At 52.3% G+C, this 17,973-nt stretch overlaps 1 protein-coding gene and 1 long non-coding RNA gene across 3 annotated transcripts in view; both read right to left on the bottom strand.

Annotated features, from left to right (window-relative positions):
• Positions 1-3,951: 3,951 nt before the first annotated feature.
• On the bottom strand, positions 3,952-11,776 carry LOC116561825. The gene is made up of 2 exons (XR_004273624.1): positions 10,378-11,776; positions 3,952-10,215 (listed from the first exon to the last, which is right to left on the bottom strand). It is a non-coding gene; the product is annotated as an uncharacterized LOC116561825 (long non-coding RNA).
• Positions 11,777-11,976: 200 nt separating this feature from the next.
• The window catches only part of NFATC1 (nuclear factor of activated T cells 1), an 87,883-nt gene continuing 81,886 nt past the window's right edge, over positions 11,977-17,973 (bottom strand). For both annotated transcript variants that reach the window (XM_032293774.1, XM_032293775.1), the window contains exon 9: positions 11,977-17,590. In XM_032293774.1, the coding sequence (XP_032149665.1) occupies positions 16,482-17,590 (1,109 nt within the window). In that variant the 3' untranslated portion in view covers positions 11,977-16,481. The remainder of the gene's footprint in view (positions 17,591-17,973) is intronic.

The following is a 17,973-nucleotide window of genomic DNA, read 5'->3' as shown; positions in this document are numbered from 1 at the left end:
CTCCTCCCACAGCCTCCTCCTCCCACGCAGCTCCTCCTCCCACAGCCTCCTCCACCCACACAGCCTCCTCCTCCCACTCAGCCTCAGCCTCCCACGCAGCTTCTCCTCCCACAGCCTCCTCCTCCCACGCAGCTCCTCCTCCCACAGCCTCCTCCTCCCACTCAGCCCCTCTTCCCACTGAGCCTCCTCCTCCCTTGATGATGTCTCCTGCCTCCAGAGCTGTGCCTTTTCTAGGCATCTCATGCACAGGGTGCCTCAGACGCTGCTTTTCACAAATGGGGGGTCTGGCACCCTGCACCAGGCACGTCTGGGGCCCTTCTCCAACAGCACATGCCCACCTCGTGTGTCTGTCACGTTTTAATCATTCTCACGATGTTCCACGCTTTCTCATCGCTATCATATCTGTGGTGATCTGTGATCTTTGGGGTCACTGTTGTCATTGTTTTGGGGTTCCACTAACTGTGCCCATGTACAATGAACTGAATGGATAAAAAGCTGTGTGTCCTGATGACTCCACTGACCAGCTGTTCTCCGTCTCTCTCCCTGGGCTCAGGTCTCCTGCTCCCTGAGACACAACCATACTGAGACGAGGTCAATTAAGAACCCTACAATAGCCTCTAAATGTTCAAGTAAAAGTTCAGCTGCATGGAAGTCACAGGCCTCTCACTTCAAAACTAGCAATGATTAAATCTGGTGAGGAAGGTCTGCCGGAAGCTGAGACGGGCTGACAGCTCAGCCTCCCACACCAAACAGTCAAACTGTGAATGCAGAGGAAAACTCTAGATAGAAATGAAAACCGCTGCCCCAGTGAACACACAGAAGAGAAGAGCGCGAAACAGCCTCATTGCTGATGTGGAGAAAGTCCAAGTGGTCTGCTCAGAAGCCAGAGCAGCCACCACCTTCCCTGAAGCCACAGCCTCATCCAGCCCAGGGCCATAACTCTCGAGTCCTATGAAGGCTGAGAGAGGTGAGGAGGCTGCAGAAAATAAGTCCAAAGCTAGCAGAGGTTGGCTCCTAAGGTTGAAGGAAGGAAGCCACCTCCTCATTATAAAAGCGAAGGTGAAGCAGCACGTGCTAGTGGAGAAGCAAGTTCTCCGGGAGATCTGGCTGAGATCTGGTGAAGGGGGCTGCCCTGAGCAGCGGGTTTTCAGTGCAGACAGAACAGCCGTCTATTGGAAGGAGATACCGTCTAGGACTCTCCTAGCTGGAGAAAAATCAGTGGCTGGCTTCAAAGCTTCAAGAACAGGCTGACCCCCTTGTTTGGGGGCGAATGCAGCTGGTGGCTTTAAGTGGAATCCAGTACCACCCTGAAAACCCCAAGGTCCCCAGGAATGATGCTCAGTCTCCTTTGCCTGTGCTCACCTGTGGAACACCAAAGCCTGGATGACACACCTCTGTTCACAGCATGGTTTAATGAGGTTTTTTTTTTTTTTTTAGACAGAGTCTTGCTGTGTCACCAGGCTGGAGTGCAGTGGCGTGATCTCGCCTCCCCGGTTCCAGCGACTCTTCTGCCTTAGTCTCCCTAGTAGCTGGGACTACAGGTGCGAACCATCATGCCCAGCTAATTTTTTGTATTTTTAGTTAGAGATGGGATTTCACCATGTTGGCCAGGATGGTCTCGATCTCTTGACCTCATGATCCGCCCGCCTCGGCCTCCCAATGTGCTGGGATTACAGGCATAAGCCCCTGCACCCAGCCTTACTGAAGATTTTAAGCCGATTATTGAGACTTACTGCTCAGAAAAAAAAAAAAAAAAAAGGATTCCTTTAACAATCTTACTGCTCACTGACAATGCACGTGGTCACCCCATGCAGGTGCCAACATTATTCTTTAAGACGTGATGCTGGTACACACTTCACAGGCTCAGGACAGTGTGGGCATCACTGTTCTATGTGGTGGACACCACAAACTCCAGTGGCTTTCTTTGGCCCTACTGGCTGCATCCCAGGGGCCTGAGGCTGAACCTGCCACATCTTGGAGGTGTGCCTGCAACGGAACCAGTGTCTGTGGTCCTGTGTGTATGGCTGCTTCCACTGAGTAGGGGTTTCCGGGGTGAGCTGTGTCCTGCCATGCTCAGTGCTCATTTCTTTTGGGGAGGAAGGGTACACTAGGGTAAGGATGAGCCCCACCTTTTCTCTCCATTCACTAGCTGCTGGGCACTGTGGCTGTTTCAGATGCGTGGCTACTCTAAAGAACGCCATGAAGAGCCATGGGAAAGCCTTTGTGTGGATGTACATGTCTGCTTCCTGGGCACACACCCGGCTGCGGAATTGCTGGGTCACATGGCAAGTTTCCTCTAAGACGTTCCTCTTGGGAACTGCCTGAGTGGCTATGCAATTTGACATTCCTTCCAGTGAGGCATCAGGGTTCCAAGTTCTCCTCGTCAACTCTCAGATTTGCTGTTGTCTATCTTGCCTACCAGAGCCACTGGAATGGACATAAAATAGTATCTTATTGTGACTTAAATGTGCATTCCCTAATAACTAGTGACGCTGGGTATTTTTCCTATACTTATTATCCATTCCTGTATCTTGTCTGGAGAAATGTCTGTTCAGATCTTTTGCCCAGTTTTTGATCAGGCTTTTTGCCTTATTATTGAGCTGCAGGTGTTCTTTGTACATTCTGGATATAAGCCCTTTATCAGACACTTGTTTTGGAAATAGATTCCTCTAGTCTACTGCTTATCTTTTCTCTTTCTTAATAGTACTTTTGAAACATAAACATTTTAAATTTTGATGAGGTTCCATTTACCAAGCTTTTGTTTTATGAGCTGCGCTTTTGACGTCATAGCTAAGAAACCTTTGCCTGATCCAAAGTCTTGAAGAGTTCCTCATGTGCCATCTCCAGAATGTTTTACTATTTCAGCTCCTACTAGTCCATGATCAAGTTAATTTTTGGTGCATAGTGTGTGGCTTTTTTGCACGTGGCTAGCCAAATGTCCCAGCACCACTTGTTAAAAAGGCTGTCGTTTACTCCAATTAAATGGGCTTGGAGAGTCTTTGTCAAAAAATCAACATATCATAGATATAAGAATTATTTTTGGGCTTTTAATTCAGCTCCACTGATCTATGTGTCCTATGCCGACACCACGTTGTCTTGGTTATTATAGCTTCAGAGTAAGTTCTGAAATTGGGAAGTGTAATTCCTCCAACTTTAGACTTTAGATTTCAAAATTGTTTTGGCTATTCTGGGTCTCTGAAATTCCATATAGATTTTAGGATAATTTTGTGAATTATAAAGAAAAGCCTGCTGGAATTTTGATGGAGATTGCACTGATTCTACAGATCAGTCTGGAGAAAGTTGCCATCTTCACGATATTGAGTCTTCTGTACCATTAACATGCAAGGTTCTCCTATTTATTGAGATCTTACCCTTCCTTCAGCAACGTTTTGTAATTTTCAGAGTATAAGTCCTCAACTTCTTTAAAGTTATTCATAAGTATTTTATTCTTTTTAATGCTATTGTAGATGGGATTTTTTTCCCTTGATTTCATTTTTGGGTTATTCTTTGGAAACACAATTCATTTGTACCCTGGCCTCACATCTTGCAACCTTGCCGTACTTGTTAGTTTTAACGGTGGGTTTTACTTTACATTTTTGGAGGGTAGGCAGATTTCACAGGATTTTCTACATATAGAATCATGTTGTCTTCCAATAAAGACAATTTTGCGTCTTCCTGTCTATTCTGGATGCCATTTATTTTTGTTTCTCACCTGGCTGCACTGGCTGGAACCTCCAGTGCAAGGTGGAGTAGCAGCAGTGAAAGTGGCCATCCCTGCCTCCTTCCTCATCCTAAGGGAAGAAGGTCCTCAGTCTTCGATGATTCAATGTGATTGTTCACCGTCGGTTCTTGTGTATGACTTTAATCACACACAAAGGTTAAGAAGTTCCCTTGCATTCTAAGTTTGTCAAGAGATCTTATAATAAGTTGGTGCCAGATTTTGTTAAATTCTTTTTTTTTGCATTTATTGAAATGATCATGTAATTTCTGTCCTTTTTCTATTAATATGATACATCTCATGACTTCATTTTCTGATGTTAAACTAACCTTGCATTACTGGGACAAATCCCACTTGGTCATGTGTAAAATCTCTTTTTTATGTTGTTGGATTCAGTTTGATAATTTGTTGTGGATTTTTGCTCCTGTATTCATAAAGGATATTTTTCTACAGTTTACTTTCTAGTGATACCTCTGATTTTGGTATTAGGGCTACACTGGCCTCAGCATTAGAAGTGTTCCTTCTTCATTTCCTGAAGAGTTTGAGTACTGGCACTGGAATTACTCTTGTAATGTTTGAGAAAATTAACCAGTAAAGCTTTCTGGGTCTGGGCTTTTCTTTGCGGGAATATGTTAAATTATTAATTTCTCTTATTTCCCTGCTATAGGTCTATTATGCTTTTCTATTTCTTCCTGAGTCAGTTCAGGTAATTCGTGTGTAAGAACGTTTCCATTTCATCTGGGTTGTTTAATCTGTTGGCCTAAGGCTATCTATCGTTCTCCCTTATAACCTTTTGATTTTGAGGGGTTAGTAGTAATGTCCCCTCTTTAATTCCTAACTTTTCTCATTAGAAAAACTCATTAAAGTTTTGTCAATTTTGTTGTTCCTTTCAAATAACTAACTTTGGTTTTACTGATTTTTCTCACATTTCTATTTCATTGCCTTTGCCTTGGGTTTAATTTTCTCTTCTTTGTCACCATTTTTAAGGGAAAATCTTAAATTATTGCTTTGAAATCCATCACCTCATGTAGGCATTTAAAGCTATACATTTCCCTCTAAGTACTTACCTGCATCGCACAAATTTTGATATGTTGTATTTTCATTTGCATTTAGTTCAGGATAATTTCCAATTTCGCTTACACTTTCTAAGTTCACTAATTAATTATTCAGACATGTGTTGTTTAGTTGCCAAATACTTGTGGTAATTTCTATTGTGGATTTTCAGTTGAAATCCATTGTGATCAGAATATTTTGGGAATTTATTAAGGCTTGTTTTATGGCATAGTAGGAAGTCTATCCTGGAGAATATTCTATGTGCACTCCACTGTGTAGAGTGTCCTGTAGATGTCTGGTAAAGTTGGCTGATGATAGTCTTAAGTGTTTCATATCCTTTTGATTTTCTGCCTAGTTGTTCTATCCATAAAGAGTGATATATTAAAGTCTCCAGCTATCGTTTTCTAACGATATATTTCTCCCTTTAATCCTGCCAGTTCTTGTTTCCCGTATTATGGGGCCGTGTTACGTGCAAATGTGTTTATAATTGTTACATCTTCCTGCTCAACATATCAGTTTTGTAATGATAAAAGGGGGCATTACCATGGATGTATCAGTTTTATAATGCTAAAAGGGAATATTACCATGGATGCGTCATTGCTCCGGTCATATTTTTGTCTGGGTTTACTTTGTGTGATATTAGTATAGCTACTCCACATATCTTTTTCATCACTTTACTTCCAACCTGTGTCTTTAAATCTGAAGTATGTACTTTTCCGTTTTCTCCATGTCTCTTTTGATGACTATTTGTACAATACCTTTTTCATTTACTTTCAACCTATTTGAGTCTTTAAAGTACGTATTTTTTAGACACCCATATAGTTGTATCCTGTTTCATTCTGATTTTAAAATCCAGTTTGACAACTTCTACCTTCCTATTGGTGAGTTTACTCTATTTGCATTTAATGTGATTATTGATATGGTGGGGTGTATGCCTTCCATTTTGCTATTTGTTTTCCACCTGTCTTGTGTAATTTTTGCCTTTGTCATTTTTTCTATGTTCCTTCATTACTGGCTTCCTTTGTGTTACACATATATTTTCTAGTATATCATTTAAATGCATTTTTTGGCATTTTGTTCGTTTGTGTGTGTGTGTGTGTATGTGAGACACTCAAATACACAGATGTTCTTTTCTTAATGGTTCCTCTAGCAATTGCAATAAGCATCTGACTCAAAACAGTCTATTTCAGATTAACACTGAGTTCTAATAATATGCAAAAACTTTGCTTTGCTATAACTGCTATAACTTCCTTCCCCACCCCTTCCTTCATGCCACTGTCATACAAACTGTTATAAGCACAGTGTTATTGGCACAGGTTTGCAACTGTGTCTTATGCAGTTTCCTTTTAAATCAGCTCAGAGAAGAAAAGTTTAAAACATGTCTGTACTGTCTTTTTAATTTATCTATGTAATTACTCTCAGCGGCGCCTTTTGCCTCAGCCTGAAGGACTCCCTTTCATACTTCCTGCAAGGCAGGTCTACCGGCAACAAATTCTGCATGTCTTGTTTATCTGAGCACAGGTTTAGTTATCTCTAGAGGTGAGTTTTACTGGATATGGAGTTCTTGGTTGACAGTTGCTTTCTTTCAGCATTTTAACTAGGCCATTCCACCGTCCTCTGACATCCATGATTCGGAATGAAAAGCTGGCTACTAATACTGAGCATCCCACTTACTGAGAAGCTGCCTTTCTCTTACTGCTTTCAGGACTGTTTCTCTCTGATTTTCAACAGTGTGGTTATGTGTCTATGAACTGCTTTTAATTTATCCCATTTGAATTTTGTGGGCGTTTTGGCTGCAGTGAATGATGCTCTCTCTCTTTCTATAACTCTCATTATGCATCCGTTTATGTGTTTATGGTGTCCCACATGCTCTGAGGCTGTGTTCATTTTTATTGATTCTTTCTTCTTTCTGTTCCTTAGTCTAAATAACCTCTTGATTTTTAAATTTTGTTGATTCTTCTTCTCTGCCAGCTCAAATCTGTTATCCAGCCTCTCTCATACATTTTTCATTTCAGTTCTTATATTTTTCAACCCTTTAATTTCTATTTGGCTCTTTTTAAAAAAATATTTCTATCTCATTATTGGTATTCTCTATCTGGTGAGATATATTTGCCACACTTCCCTGTAATTCTTTAAATGCAGTTTCTTTTAGTTCTTTGTGTATCTTTGTTCAGCTGATTTAAAGCCTTTGCTAGTCTAATACTCAAGCTCTCTCAGGGGCTACAGGATTTTCTTCCTGTGGATGGGACATGTCTTCATGTTTCTTTGCATGAATTGTGGGTTTTGGTTTATAACTGGAGGTGGCAGGTTGGCGACTCTGGACTGAGATTCCTGCCCCCGCCCGCCCCTCCCAGGAGGACCGTTTCCCAGCTTCTCCCTCTCCCTGGTTGTTGCTTATGTGATTCATGCCTTTCCTGGACAAATTATCTAGATGCTGTATTCCTTGCAGTATGTGGACACTGTGTTTTCTGTTCTCTCTCTTTTTAAATCTTCTTTCTGTCTTGAAACCAGGCTGCCTAGGGATCACTCTCAGGTTAGCAGAGTTTAATCGCTAGCTGTTACCAGCAGGAGGTTTCCCTAAATCCCGGAGCCACGAAGCGAGTCTCCTTCCTCTAATCCCGAAACCCGCGTGCCAGGACCTGCCTCCCAGCCACAGGCAGCTTTAGCTCTCACTTCTGCTTGCTGCGGTTTGGAGACCAGCCGGAGGGGCGTGGCCGGGGCCTCTCTTTTTCGAGCATTCACACGTCCATGTTCATAGGTGCCGTCCTCCAGGTCCCTGGGAACGTTCAGGTTTGTCAAAGTCCCCAGTGCCCTGGTCTGGCCAGGCTCGTCTGCTCCAATCGTGATCACTGGTTGGGGCAGCTCCCACAGTCACGACTACAGCCAGCGGTGACTGCGCCTGGGAACGGAGCTTTTCCAGGGAGCTCCATGACCGTCCAAACGCTGACCGTATCCGGGGATGGGGTTTTCAACAGAGCCCGGCTCCTCCGCAGTCTGTGGCATCACTGGCTTTCCACGGCGGTGTGCCCCGGGGCTGGAGCAGGGGTGGGGCGGGCCCAAGTGAAAACACCACAGTCTGGCTCGTCCTCCTGGGCTGCTTGCTTCTCCTTGAGTGAACGTGTCCGCAGCTGTTCTGTCCTCTCAGTTGATTTGACAGTGTTGCCATGTTCTTGCCGCGTTTTGGCGAGAGCTGATTCAAGACGCTCTCCGGCAGTTCAGAAGGCCTGCTTCTCTCCAGTCCTTCTCCGTGAAATATGCCTCAGCTGATGGAAACTCTTCAGCGAAAAACAGATACCATCTCCTCTCTGGCTTGCAAGGCCAACTCAGACTCGGGTGTTAGGAGTTCTCAGCAGAAATCTGTGCTCATCTCATCTCTAGTGGGAAAAAAATACTCAGTGGTAGAGCTGGGACCTTTGACAGCATGTGGGCACTGGGGCTGACGCTGGGGCGCTCCTGATTCTGCCTCGACTGACTCAGAGCAAATCCAGCGGCGTCTCTCTGCGCCTTGGTTTCCCCCGGGTGGAGGGTGAGTACCGGCAGTTCTGCCCGCCCGCAGCGCCGTTCTGCAGTTGAACATGCACAGAAGATCTAACAGGTCAGCTGGAACATACGAAGCTGCACATCAGGACCAATCTGATGCTGCCATTTGGGTCTCCTGTTCGCTTTCAAGGCTGACAGCGGGAATGACTCTCGTGGCACTGACAGAGATGACATCACGTGACAGAAGGTAACACTACGTGACAGAGGTGACACTATGGTTCGCACTGTCCTATCTTTTGAGACCTGGGCTTGGTGGGACGTGTGCGTCAGTTACTCACCGCTCCTCAGGAATCCACGTGCAGAAACACACTTCTGTATCAGGAAAATCACCTGACCGTGCCCAAGCTCGAGCGCCAGGGAGAGGCAGGTGCGCAGCACGAGGTTCTGGGCCCTGGCTGCGGTGGCAACACGGTCGTCTGACAGATGTAGGCAGAGCCCTCTGCTGCCCTGGCCGCCTCCCTCCGTCTGACGGGCTGTCAGCTGCTGGGCACTGAATGTGGCTACAATGCTTTTAAACACCTCGCTTGTGGCTGCATGCTCTGGAGATACAGCACAGCAGTGTGATGCGCTGGCTCCAATCTGAAAGTGTCTGTGAAGAGTGTGCATGCTTAAATAAGGAAGCTCTTTGAAACGTTTATACATCGGGAAGAGAAAACGCACGGCAGTGGGAAGAGGCAAGGCGACTTGATTTGAAACGGAGCCGATGCCATTTTAAATGTTTCTGTACAGATTTGAACCCATTTGTGGGAAGAAAACAGAGTGTATCTACACAAGAAAAATGCCAGCATTAACAATGACACACTCACGAATGCCTTACTGTTGCTCACAGCTTGCCTACGCAAAATGACAAACACGTCGCAAACACGCCCCACGCTGCCCAGACGCGCACTGGCGGCTGAATGTCAAGGCCTGCTCTCTGTCTGCTGCCACAGGCCGTGAATTTTCTTTGGCATGAGTTAGATCTGAATAGTGCTCATCACCCGAGCTCCATGAAATCTTCCCTCCTGCTGCTTCCGCTGCAACCCTGTGGCCCTCCCTCTGGTGCCCGATTTCAGACAGTCTCCACCTGATGCTGGGAACAAGCTAAGACCCACTTTTAAGGAGTCAAAGGCTGAAGGTCAATAGCTGAAAATGATCCCACCGAATTCCCTTTCAAGTACACAGAATTGGACCATAGACGGATATTTCAATGAGAAATGGCGTAGAATTCAAACCATTGAGGTCCACACTGAATGTCTTCAGGCAACCAGAAAAAGCACCCAGAACCTCACAGACCCCGAGCAGCAGCCCGTGGGTGGCACACAGGAGTGGGTGCCTCTCCTCCCTCCCCCTCACCTCAGGGAGGGACGGGCCACTGAGGCCTCACAGCCTGCGAGTCAGGGTGGGAGATGCAGCCCCTATTTTTAGAGAGCCTTGCTTGGTGTGCGTCTCAGCACCATCCTTGCCCCTGCACGGCCCTTCCTGAAGGGGGAGCCTCGCCTCTGCGGCTGCCCTGGGTGCTCCAGCAATGGGCTGCGAGCTCCCTTAGTAGCAGGCGTGCACCCGCTCTCGCCTGTCCCACCCATGGCCGTGGTCTCCCTGGCAGTGGCTGGTTGTCACCAAGTGGGAGCTAGTTTTCTAGAGAGAAACAGAATCGTGTGAGTCAACATCTGCACATTGGCCTGATGCGCTGCTGCCTGGCACACAGGTCTGGATGTGGCCTCCTGTGGCTACCTCACTCAGCCTCACTTGGACAATCACAGGGCACACAGGTCTGGACGTGGCCTCCTGTGGCCGCCTCACTCAGCCTCATTGGGCAATCACAAGGCACACAGGTCTGGATGTGGCCTCCCGTGGCCACCTCACTCAGCCTCACTTGGGCAATCACTGGGCACACAGGTCTGGACGTGGCCTCCTGTGGCCGCCTCACTTGGGCAATCACAAGGCACACAGGTCTGGATGTGGCCTCCTGTGGCTACCTCACTCAGCCTCATTTGGGCAATCACAGGGCACACAGATCTGGACGTGGCCTCCTGTGGCCTCCTCACTCAGGCAGTCACAGGGTGCACGGGTCTGAATGTGGCCACCTCACTCAGCCTTACTTGGGCAGTCACAGGATACACAGGTCTGGATACGGCCTCCGGTGGCCACCTCACTCGGGCAGTCACAGGGCGCACGGGTCTGGACGTGGCCTCCTGTGGCCGCCTCACTCAGCCTTACTTGGGCGGTCACAGGGTGCACAGCTCTGGATGCGGCCTCCCGTGGCCACCTCACTCAGGCAGTTATGGTGCACGGGTCTGGACGTGGTCTCCCGTGGCCACCTCACTCGGGCAGTGACAGGGCCTGCTCCCTGGGGAACAGCTCTGGGCCTGGGGCTGGAGGGCTCCTGGCATCGGGGAGAGCCTCTCCGGTGGCCTTGGAGAACCCGTTCCTGCAGCCTGGCCCGGCCCGGCCTGCCCCGCCGACAGCAGGCTCCATCTCTGGTGGTGTGCGGTGTGCGTTTTATGCCTCGAAACCCCCACACTGCAGTCCCAGGGCACCAAGCGCTGACCCTAATGAATGATTCGCATGGCTGAGTTCACCACTCCATCCATCACGCGGTAGCCGATGTCTGCAACGCTAACGACGCCGTGTTTGATCCTGCGCACAGACCCTTTCAATCATCCTCAGCTGCAGGGAAGGCCTCAGTCCTGGGCACCGGGCCAGGTTAGTAAAACTTTCCATGAGGAGAGCTTTTTGTTCTCTCTGGAGCAGCCCAGGCTCAGGAGGAGGGGCAGGTGAGGGGCAGCTCACAGCCCAGACTGCGGCAGACACGCTCCGGCTGCCTGGTCTACCTGCTTGTTGTTTTAATGACATCGAGACTTTCTAAACCCTCGTGCTTCTGAGGGACTGAAAGGCTTGATTGTGGCAGAGGCTGTGGGGCAGTCCAGGTGACACAGGGAGGCAAGGGCAGCAGACAAGCCCTGCACCGAGGGATGGCCGCTCTCCACAAGGATCCAGGGGGGACCATTTCAGCGGCACAAGCAGGTAGGCACCACAGGGAGCCCCGCGCGCCTCCGTTTCAGAGGACGGCCCTGCAAACGCTCTCGACGTGGGAGCCTGTGCCACGAAGCTGACCACTGTAACGTGCGATTCATCGAGAGTCCACCCGGGGGAGCCTCCTCATGGGCCTCCTCCACGACAGGAAATGCAAGAAAATCATGCTGGAAAAGAAGCCACATTGAGCCCTGTGACATATTTTCAAATCTACATTCAAAATAATGCAAGATATAGAAGGCGACTATTGAAACAATGAATCTCCGTGGCTTGACCATGCTTGGGAAGTCTGAGGGAAGCTAAATCTTGGGAAGAAACAAACTATCTTGTTACTAGAATTCATTATGGGTCAAGCACTTCTGAAACCCAACATGGGAGCAGAGAGAACTCGAAAGAAAAAAAAATCCTTTAAAAAAAAAAAGCTGAATTCATTTTTCCTTCTTTCTTTTTTTTGAGATGGAGTCTCACTGTGCTCCTCCCAGGCTGGAGTGCAGCGGTGTGATCTCGGCTCTCTGCAACCTCCATCTCGCGGGTTCAAGTGATTCTCCTGCCTCCACCTCCCAAGTAGCTAGGATTACAGGCATGCACCACCATGCCTGACTAATTTTTGTATTTTTAATAGAGACGGGGTTTCACCATGTTGGCCAGGCTGGTCTCGAACGCCTGACCTCAGGTGATCTTCCTGCTTCAGCCTCCCGGAGTGCTGGGATTGCAGGTATGAGCCACCACATCCAGCTTTGTTTGTCATTTTGAGGCTTGGATTCCTTAAGACACACAGGACGTGGGTCGTGCGTGACCTTCAGGTTCCTGTGGACAAGCGGAGGCTTCCAGGGAGGAGACTGTGATGTGAAACGTCCTCCCCAGACCCCTTGGGAATGCAAACGCGGACACTGTGCCCTCCCCACACACACTCTGCAACTGGACAATATTCTAGTATTGCATTTTAACTCTACATTCCTGGAAAAGAAAATCAAAACCCAAACAAAACAAGTGAAAAACCTGTACACACAAAATAAGCTTTCTCTGTCCTCATGGGCCGCCAGTGTCTGCATCATTGCGCACGGGAGGAGCCCCAGATCGCATTGGCTGCCTCTGCCCAGCGGCGCACGTGAAGCCAGCAGCAAAGCCCTGAAGTGACTCGATTCACCGACCCACGGCTCTGGTTCTGGTCAGGCAGAGGGAAGCCCCTCAAAACGGCTGGGTGTCCAGGGGTCAGGGCTGGGTCTCCAGCCCCGTGAGGACGTCCCGGCACTGGCCCGGACCCTTCACCTACAAGGCACCGCTGTTTGGTTTGCAGGGTGCTGAAGGCTAACTCCGCACCTCACGCCAGGCTTGCTGGCCCTGGAGGCAGCGGCGGGGCCAGCAGATGGCAGAGAGAAGCCAGGGAAGCTGGGAACCAGGATCCAGAGGGGCTTCCATCACCTATGATGCCACATCCTGCCACAGGCGCCTCACGGGGCTCAGGGTGGCCGGCAGGTCCCGGCCGCCTGTCCCTTAGGCCTGTTTACAAACATGGCCGGGGTATCTGAGTCCTGCCCCAGCCGCACTGACTTCTCTTCTGCTTCCTCCCACCCCAGTGTTCCTCCCTCGCCTGTTGCATAAACACACACGAACAGTGGCCACTTTCCACCCACTGAGGACACGTGACACGCACGCGCCAACTTCTGATCTGGGTTTCGTGACTGTTTCTGTGTCCCATCTCTACTCCCTCGCCAGGTGCTGGGATTGTCCCTTGGTGGGGGGCCCTGTGCTCCCCACTCCTCTCCGCTCCCCCACTCCAGGTCACCGCTTTCTAAGCCAGCAGCTGAGCCCCAGGGTGGGTGCTGAGGTGCCCAGTTCTCTCAGGGAATGTGAAATTAGACAAAATATACATTAACTAAACCAGCACCACCCAGACTCACCCCAGCCCGCCTCTTTCATCAAGGTGGCCCCTGCGTGGCCCCCCACATTTCCCTGGAGCTCACTGGGGTCTGGGGGACTCAGGGGTCCACCTCGTGATTCAGGTCTTCGTCCTGCATGAGGCTTTCCCAGCCCAGCCTGGGCCCCAACCTCTGTTTGTGTCATGGTGTTTGTGAGCCTGGGGTGAGGGTTCCACCTCAGGGCAAGCCAGAGGTCATCTGCAGGAGAAGGGCCAACCCAGACTCAACCCTGACCCAGGACCCTTCCCGGCCATCTTGGGGGATGCTCCAGCCATCTTCTCACAAGGACAGGCAGCACCCCATCTATGGCCCCATCCACCCAAGATTCGGGAAACGGCTTGGCCCACATCACTCTCAGTGAAGGCTTTGACCACTCAGCTCCAACAGAGCAATAAACAGTCGAATCTGCTCTTCACCAGGGAGGGACAGGTATCTAGAGTGGGTAGACCTGCCCCCAGCTGCTCAGGAGGGACCTGGAGCCCACGGCCTGGTGCCTGTCTCATGGGGTTGCAGCAATGTCAGGCCTGCACCAGGGACCCCCCACCCTGACCCAAAGCCTTCGCCTGACCAGGGTCCGCCCACCTGCACTCTCTCAGCCCCTAGGACTCACCCCTCCCCTTCACACCCACCCTGAGCAAAACTTCCTCTGCGACCCGCCCCAGTTGCCCGCCTCTGAAGGATGAAGAGGGGCTGTCTGTCCACGGGGACAGGAGGCCAGGCCATGGCTGACGCTGCTTCCAGCTGCCCAAAGCCTGAGCTCCTGTGGTCCTGGCTGAGCATCGAGAGACCTTGCAGGTGGAGATGAAATGGACGACGCTCACCACGGCACAGATAGGTGTCTGCACAGCTGTCTCGACCTCCACCCCAACCTGACCCCCAAAACAGCACTGCCTAGTGCCATACGCTAAACCAAAATGCTTGTGTGTGGCTGGCCCCATATTACGGAAACAGAATGAACACAGGACCGTAAACTGTGCCCAGAAGAGCGTGCGGGGCTGGTGCTCGGGGTCTGTGCTCGAGGCTCCGGGGCCAGCCTTGGGCCTGATAAGACGTACGTGGACCGGGGCAGTGGGAGGCTGGTGCCAGGCTCCAAGGCCAACTCTGCTTTGGCAACACAGAAACCCCTGGGGCTTCTGAACAGGATGTGGCCCACGAGATCCGACTTCTGGGAAGATCACCGCGCCCCAGAGTGTGATGAATGGGGAGAGGGGCCTGCCGGGACGTGAGCTCACCCAGGGGAAGGGCTGTCCTCCGTGTCCCGAGGGCGGGGCACCAGGACTCGGGGAGATAAACTTTCTTAAACGGGGTGAACAAGCGCTTTACAGCGGGTACGTCAGGGGCTCCAGGGTCCCATAGGTGGTCAGGAGAGGCGCCAACGGGGCGTGTCCTCGGGCACCTTCAGAGGACCTGCAGGCCAGGCCCAGGCCCACAGCAGATGCACTCCAGCCTCAGCCTTCCCTGTGTCCAGGGGCCATCCGTGCACCCCACTCGCCTCTCCCGGGTCCCGTTCCCTCCATGTCCACGCACAGCTGGGCCACCAAGGCACGGTCACATCCACACTCATGCAGCAGTCTGTGTGCTCGGACAGCCCAGCCTCCGTGGCCCCCAAGGCCGGCCTGGCTCACTTAGCTTTGACCTCTAGGACCAAGGCCTGAGAGGCCCGGGCCACTTGGTGAGGCTTTGGCAGAAATGGGTGGGGTGGGACGCCAGCCTCACCTGCTGTGTTGACATGGAATATGCCCTCGTCCCCAGCAACCCCCTCAGTCTTGCCTGCCCCGAGTTCCACCCTCGCCACAAAGCCACACGTGGACCCCCGGGCAGCAGAAACATCAGTGAGACCTACTTCCCACCTGGGCCTGCAGGGTGCTGCCCAGACATGGGAGCCCAGGGCTGCCACAGCTGGGACAAGACGTGGCGGGCGGGAAGAGACCACGTGAGACAAGGCCGGGGTGAGGGATAGGAGCCGTGGCAGTCAGCGCCCCCCTCGGCCGGCGTCCACCCACACAGTGTCCACCTCACACAGAGGCTGGGGGGGAAGGCAGAATCTGTCTGTGCTCAGCAGGGAACAGTGCAGGGACATGGCCCCATGCAGAGCTCCAGTGGCCTTGTGAGTGGACGAGGAGGGCAGCGGGCAGATCAGACAGCAGGAGCTTCAGGACACATCTGCACAGGACACAGACCTGGTCCTGGCCCTGACTCACGGTCATCACAAACCTCCAGAGAGTGGCCGGGGCAGCCATGGGCCACCAGTATGGTTTTGAGGGATAGCCCCGGGGAGGCGGCAGCCTCCTGAGTCGACAGGTACACTCCTGCAAGCCCAAAAACAGACGGCGGGGGCTGCAGGCTCCACGGGACACACTCCCACAAGCTCACACGCGGACAAAGTCCAGGCCCCATGAAATATACAACCTCAAATTCACACACACACCAGGGATCCAGGCTCAAGAGTTGAAAATTTGGGGGGGTGGTGCTGATGTATCTGCATGCATCCTCCTTAAAAAGCTTGGAGCCTTCAGTCAGAAACCAGCAGGAAAGCGTTTGGCAAGGCCTCACTCCCTGCCCAGCAGATGGGAAACCCAGCTCCAGACGCCCCGGAATCCTGCCCCAGAGGTCAGGAGAGGCTGATGCCGCCCCCTCCCTGGAAGGCCGAGGCTCGCCTGGTCCTCAGGCCTCGGGGCAGGAAGTGAGCAAGGCTCCGGTGTGTCTGCTGGAGCCCTGGCCTGGGAAACGTCTTATACTCGGGAGGACTCACTGTGCGCCCGACGGGAACGAAGCCCAATCCCCACACAAACCACGCAGGCAGGGATGGAAAAGACAGGCCGAGTCGCACTTGAACGTGTGGTCACCAGGGCTGCGGGCACCTCCCTGACCACAGCGTGGCCGCATGCAAGCTGGGCTGGGCCGTCAAACAGAAACGCTCGCCAAGAACGCAGCGGCGTTCGGTCAGCACTGCTCACAGGAAGGACTGCGTGCTTGCTGGAGTTCCCGTGCCACACGCCTGGCCACAGACGTGAGGCCACTTCCTTCCCATGCAGCCCCAGGTGCGTGATGTTCAGTGCGCCTCCATGCTGTGGGAGCCTGGACAAGGGAGGCCCCGCGCCCAAGGCCTGAAGGCGCCGTCCCAGGCCCCCAGCATCATGGCCATCCTCCAAGGTCCTGCCAGGCGGCCACGACCATTAGACGTGTGCACAGAGCCACACAGTGCAATGTGCACACCACCCCGGCTAAGCTGTCATCTACAAGCCATCCACGGGACTCAGTGGCACCTGTGATGCCCCAACTGCAGAGGCCGGCGCCTCCTCTAGCCAGGGCTTTGAGCCTGAGCCTGAGCCAAGCCGCTCGGCAGTCAGCTGCAGTCGCAAACCTGGGCATGCAGCATGAGCCTCAGACCCCGGGTCAGGCTTCGCAGGGGGTCTGCAGCCAAGGGACCCACCAGAGCCCCACGCCGCCATCACCAGAGCAGGGTCTCGTGGCAGGCACCCTGGTGCCGCGGCAGCACATGGGCACTGCATGTCAGGAGGACACACCCACGCCTCACCCGGCGCCGGGATGCACGTCCCTGCGCCACACACACACATCTCCTCCATGAGCTCGCGACACGGCGCCGGGCTGGGCACACATCGGCGTGGCCACGGGCACTCACCGTCGTCCAGGTACAACTGGTCCAATTCTTCCGGCTCTCGCTTGACCGTTACAGGAATAGGGGCCAAGTTAGGACTACCGTCCTCACGGGCCTCTGGCAGCGGCCGACGCCGGGCGGTCGGAGACTCGTCCCTGCGGACCGTGGGCAGCGGGTGCTGTAGGCGGCCCGTGGCAGGCGGGCACGCTGGGCTGCAGGGCTGCAGGCAGGTCGGCTCTTGGGTGGCGGGCGGGAGTGGAGGAGAGGGACTGCTGGGGCAGAGTGAGTGTTCCAGCCCAGGGGTGTGGCTACTGCTCGGAGGCGCACTCACCTGCTGTGGAAGCAGGGCCAGGGGCGGCTGTCCGGGAGAGCTGGGGTGCGTGGCCGCTGGCCTGGGCACGTCCTGGACGGCAGGGGTGACGGTGGGGGCCTCTCCGGCCGGCGGTGGGAGCCCCAGGTGACAATGGCCTGAGCTGGCGATGGCCTTGGAGTAGGCAGTGGGAGAAAGGTCGTGGAGCTTGGGGCTCATGCCGGGGGCTACTGGCATCAAGGCGCCTCTCTGCGGACAGGCAGGGACGCCAGCCACGAGGCAGGAGCTGGGGTCGGGCGGCATGGCCAGCTGCTGGCTGAAGTACGGTCTCGGGAGCGGACTTAACCCCTGGCTCACCGGTCCACAGGTTGGAGCAGTCTCAAAATCATCAGTGGGTTCTGTTTTTATAATTGGAACTGTGAGAAGGGGGAGAAAAGTTAGATCAACACGAGTTGCAGATGGGTATGATCAGACAGGCTGGTGGGGGGACACCCTCCGCAGAGCCAGCAGCTCTGACTGGTCCCTCTGTCTCCTGCCTGGTTCTCCCACCCCATTAAAAAAAGGCATGAGTCATCGGCCCAGAGAGTGGCAGCTGGTTCTAATACCGGCGAGGACTGTTTTCCTTGGCCTCTCCACCGGCTCTAACGCGCTATAAAAGTCCACTTGCAAACGGCAGTGGAAGTCCCGGGCCCAGGGGCCTGTGGATTTGTAGGAATCAAAGTGAACATTTGAACTTGGACACACGACGGCACGTCTGCTCCCGACGCTCGGTGTGGTAAATGTCTGCACGTTTGGTAAA

This window comes from Sapajus apella, unplaced genomic scaffold (genome assembly GCF_009761245.1).
Source record: "Sapajus apella isolate SASKATOON/1434 unplaced genomic scaffold, GSC_monkey_1.0 scaffold30, whole genome shotgun sequence".
NCBI lineage: Eukaryota > Metazoa > Chordata > Mammalia > Primates > Cebidae > Sapajus > Sapajus apella.
The sequence above is the reverse complement of the archived record's forward strand: the minus strand, read 5'-3'. Positions and strand labels throughout refer to the sequence as shown.